This window comes from Penaeus japonicus, unplaced genomic scaffold (assembly GCF_977035675.1).
Source record: "Penaeus japonicus unplaced genomic scaffold, GWHDUDI00000001_assembly GWHDUDI00000001, whole genome shotgun sequence".
Lineage (NCBI taxonomy): Eukaryota > Metazoa > Arthropoda > Malacostraca > Decapoda > Penaeidae > Penaeus > Penaeus japonicus.
In genome coordinates, this window is record NW_028234403.1 from 40,854,643 (window position 1) to 40,859,642 (window position 5,000).

At 32.4% G+C, this 5,000-nt stretch overlaps 2 protein-coding genes across 2 annotated transcripts in view; both read left to right on the plus strand.

Annotated features, from left to right (window-relative positions):
* The window catches only part of LOC122256485 (uncharacterized), a 2,784-nt gene extending 44 nt beyond the window's left edge, over window positions 1-2,740 (plus strand). Inside the window, exons 1-7 of the mRNA XM_043021216.2 lie at window positions 1-83; window positions 657-716; window positions 957-1,010; window positions 1,225-1,328; window positions 1,516-1,642; window positions 1,827-1,918; window positions 2,050-2,740. The exon at window positions 1-83 is cut by the window's left edge and continues 44 nt beyond it. Of these exons, the coding sequence (XP_042877150.2) occupies window positions 39-83; window positions 657-716; window positions 957-1,010; window positions 1,225-1,328; window positions 1,516-1,642; window positions 1,827-1,918; window positions 2,050-2,098 (531 nt within the window). The 5' untranslated portion in view covers window positions 1-38 and the 3' untranslated portion in view covers window positions 2,099-2,740. The remainder of the gene's footprint in view (window positions 84-656; window positions 717-956; window positions 1,011-1,224; window positions 1,329-1,515; window positions 1,643-1,826; window positions 1,919-2,049) is intronic.
* A 1,263-nt stretch (window positions 2,741-4,003) lies between these two features.
* LOC122256493 (uncharacterized) overlaps window positions 4,004-5,000 on the plus strand; it is a 2,475-nt gene continuing 1,478 nt past the window's right edge. The window contains exons 1-3 of the mRNA XM_043021223.2: window positions 4,004-4,157; window positions 4,679-4,741; window positions 4,991-5,000. The exon at window positions 4,991-5,000 is cut by the window's right edge and continues 44 nt beyond it. Of these exons, the coding sequence (XP_042877157.1) occupies window positions 4,113-4,157; window positions 4,679-4,741; window positions 4,991-5,000 (118 nt within the window). The 5' untranslated portion in view covers window positions 4,004-4,112. The remainder of the gene's footprint in view (window positions 4,158-4,678; window positions 4,742-4,990) is intronic.

Sequence of the window (5,000 nt, forward strand, 5' to 3'; positions counted from 1 at the left end):
CACGTTCAGCGGTAAAAGATATTAAAAACATTTCAAGAATGGGACGTTCACTCGGCAATCTGACGCTCGTGATTCTTCTATTTGTGAGTATCTTACCACGCTCGTTTACTTTTCCAAAGGTCTTTTAGTTAGTTTTACAATTATAAGAAATGCTTTACAGAACAAATAGTGTGTTTTGTTCATATCTGGATTAGATGTAGTGAAAAAAAACAACTTTAAAAGATTCTTTAGTCGTTGCAGAGCCTTCCTCTTAATTAAGAAGCTTGGTTTAGTAATAAAATTTTACAAAATGTGATTTTCGTATGATGACATAATGGATTTTTTCATTGTCTAAAACTGGAAATAATGTAGTAATCTAAATATAAAATACTTAAGTTTCCCTTATGCTATGAAGAGCTCTGTTTTCTGTTACATTTTTAAGCAACCTTAGAAAATGAAATATTTTTATAGCAAGAACTTTGATATAAGCGTCCACATAAATATATATATATATATATATATATATATATATATATATATATATATATATATATATATATATATATAATATATACCTATATATATACATATATATGTATATATATATACACATACATATATATGTATGTATATACATAAGCACACATATGTATGCACATATCTTCTTTCTATTACAGATGAGAGGATCATGGGGTCAGATACTGATAGACCCTCCAAGCAGAGAATGTCGCGGAATGGTGAGTTATTTGAGAGAGAGAGGGGGGGGGGTTCTTAATAAGAAGAATGCCTAATGATAAAGTGGGAATAAGAATTTTAAGCCGGTCATTAATCCAGTTGCGGTATTGCTTAAAAAAAATGTTGGATATTTTGCGTTATTCATTGGATTGCCAATAATAAACTTATTTGTCTCGATTGCATATGTATCATAATCTAATATACTCTCAATAACTAATAACCGTATTTTTTTCTAAATCAAGATAAACGGGGATGTGCAGACATCTGTGACAAGGAACGAGTATCCTGCAGGAGGCGTGAGTTTTCTCTTTATCATTTGCAAGATTTTTATAGTCTCTGCAATAGAGACTTCAAGAAACCTTGCACAATGATTAACAAAATGTAATTCTTGAGGCCCAGTCCAAGTTTATGATTGTTGTGTCAATCTTAACCATATATATATATATATCCATCTCATTAATCGCATTCGTCTTCATGTTTTGCTACAAAAGCGACTTGAAACTCTTCCAGTTCCTGATGGTCTTGGCTTCCATCCCCGCCGGGCTGACGGGATCCTTCGAGTTCTACCTGTGCCTGAACGACGTCGGCAGCGCTGGAGAAGAGTGCCTGTCCAAGTGAGTTTCAGGGACGGGTACTAGTTCTCTCCCATCTCAACATGAAAACAAAATAAAGTAAAATGATAAAATGCAGAATTTGTAAAGAGCCAGGGTAATAACTACAACTACTTCCCCCTCTCCAACCTATCCTCTTCTTCTTCTTCTTCTTTGACTTTCGGCTTATCCCAACCTCTCCGTGTCGTAGAATTCCTCTTCAGTTGGGTGACGGCTCCGGCGTGACTTTCGACCTGAGCAAAGTGACGATCTCGAACAAGTACGAAATCCCTTTGATCCTCCCTGATGACGTCACCTGCGACACCTGTTCTGTCCAGGTACGACTAGGAGATGGCTCTTGTACGCTCTGATATGTCTACCTTTTTGCATGATATGGAATGCACGATTCAACGACGGGGAGACTCCGAAGAACATTTTTCTTTCGTCGTTGGCAAAGTTACAATAGTTGCCAATTCACAGAGGTTATCTAAGTTGAATCTTAAATTAGTTTCTTTTCGACAGTGGCAAGTGAAGGTGGAGGACTGCGGTGACAACGAAGACTGTACACTCGTCAACGAAAATTCATGCTTCGATCTTAAGATCCGCCAAGCCAAGTGAGGCCATGAGGGAGAATTCTATTATGTTCGGGTATTATAAAAAAAAAAAATATATATTCCCGTTAAAACACAACCAGATTAAAGATCTTTCAGTTCTAATGGCCATTCTTCATTTCATTATGTTCCAGGGAGGAAGAGAAGAGAATATTTGGCTCACTCTTGAAATTCCTTTTCTAAGGAATCCGTCGAGTGCGATCGGTGGAAATGGCTGAACAACGGCTTGACCGAAGGACGTAGGACTATGTTTACATATGGAGCTGTGAAGACATAGAGGGTGACACTTAGGGCATCAGACTGCAGAGCAAAATTGGGCATTTCTTTCCTGGTTCGCAAGAAAAGCTGTAATGGCGTAGAATTCTATAGGAAATGTATTACAAAATATCTGATGCATTAATAGAAGACTTTATGTATTATACGGTTCCAGTATCTATGCGCATTACATCAGTTTCTTGTTTTCAGATTTTCATGTTGGCTTTGCACAGTTAATTCTAATTTGTAATCGATTTAATTTAGTGATTTCAAACTCTTTTTCTTTTCTTTTTTGTTGTGTCTGTATTTATTAACTGATCTCGTTTTTTTATTGTATGTTTTGTTTACTTTATTTTTTTTTAATCGTCTCATACTTTTAACATATTCAATGCACATTTGTCTCTTTTATTACTTATTTGATTTAGATTATATTGGCAACGAACATACAAGGGAACATTGACTTAATGAACCCGTGATTCTCACGACCTTGTGCAGTGATTTACAAAATGTAATTCTTGAAGTCAAATAAAATCTTATAATCATTTACTTAATTATATAGTGGAACAGTGATACCTGAGTATGATTAACCCCATGAGAACATATTCCCTTCATACCCCTTACATGATACTGGATGAGAATTCTTTCTTTGATTAGTCCATTAGGTCGCGAGGCTTAGGTTTCGTTAGAATTTTACTTGAAAAATGGGGTGAATGGCTGCAGACATTTTCCAACTATACTTCATCAAAAACGAAGAAGGCGAAAACGCAAAATATGCTTATGTGTGTGTGTGTGTGTGTGTGTGTGTGTATATGTATATATATACATATATATATGTATATATATATGTATATATATATATATATATATATATGCATATATACATATATATATATATTTATATATATATATATATATATATATATATATATATATATATATATATATATATATATATATATATATATATATGTATGTATGTATATTATATATATATATATATATATATATAATTATATATATATATATATTTACATATATGTATATATATATATATGAAGATATATATATATATATATATATATATATATATATATATGCATATATATCTATTCATATATATCAATATATCAATATATATATATATATACATATATATATATATATATATATATATATATATATATATATGCATATATATTTATTCATATATATCAATATATCAATATATATATATATATATATCAATATATATATATCAATATATATATATATATATATTTATATATATATATATATATATATATATTCGTATATAAATCTACTCACACACACACATCACACACGGATACACACACACACACACACACACACACATATATATATATATATATATATATATATATATATATATATATATATATATATATATATATATATAAAGAAAAAAGAAAAAGAAAAAATATATATGTATATATACACTTACATACATACACACATACACCATATCCTTAGATTCTGGAAAGAGTGATAAGCGATTTCCGTTTTGCTCCCATACTACAGAAAAATACTATTTCTGATGATATGTTGTGCGCATTTTTTCATCTACAACGTGAAAAAGCATCGACTTTTGATTTCATGACACTAATATTATCATTTTCCCACAGCCATGGATACAACGCTCGAAAGATATTACAGACGCTTAGCCAATCACCTTTCGACTTGCGTCAGAGCGAGAGCCAATCCCGTGAGAGTCCTACTGTGTGCCAACCAATGAGATTCTTCAAGATAAACCGAAGCAAAATTTACCAACGTATGGCAGTGCTCCACGCAATACGCAAGCCAATCACAATCGACAACAACAATTATATAGCTGCAACAGCTTCCACAGGGCAAACAGTCTAACAAGAAGAATCTAAGAACTTCCATAGGAAAGAGACTGAAGATGAACCGCTCTACTGTTATTCCGGTTTTGATCCTTGCCCTGTCTGTGAGTTGCAACGGTTCTTTAAAACTTCGCTCTTCCATTTTGACTCGTTTTAAAGGGTGAACAGGTTAGGAAACTATATGCTCGTCAATGGTGTTTTAATTGCAGAGGAATAACTATAAACATCGAATAAGTTTATTGGAAGATGAGACGACTGTCTTTCCTCTTTTGACACGAAGACGAGAATCGATTCCGAAATTTGTAGGCCTATCTTTGAGTACTATTTTGTGTATAAACGAGAATTTAAGCATGGCAAAAGGACACTGACATCCTGAGAGTGGTCCTTGATGGTGGAAGTGTTCGGAACCATTTTTTAAAGAATACTTTCTCTTCAAAAACAGGGTTGATCTGGCAGTAGTAATTCTAAAATTATATATATATATATATATATATATATATATATATATATATATATACATATACATATATATATACATATATATCATCATCAGCATCATCACACACACACACACACACATATATCGGTATTTACCGTCAGCCATCAAACCTGGTTCCCTCAACAGATGGCGGCAGGGGCATGGGGTCAGTCATTGCTACATCCACCAAGCAGAGAATGTCGCGGACCGGTAAGTTATTTATTTAGTTTTATTTCATTTTTATCTATTTATTTATTATTATTATTTTTTTTAGAGAGAGAGAGTAAAACTGAAAATATGAAACGCACCCTGAATGTCTTCTGCTGATGTCCTTTTTCGAGACAACAATAAAAGAAAGAACTGTGTGCAAAATTACTTTAAATAAGTTATATTCAATATCATATATATTCGCTAAGAATATTTCTTAATTTGATAGCTAACAGAGGTCTTCTAATTCAGGCAGGAGGGG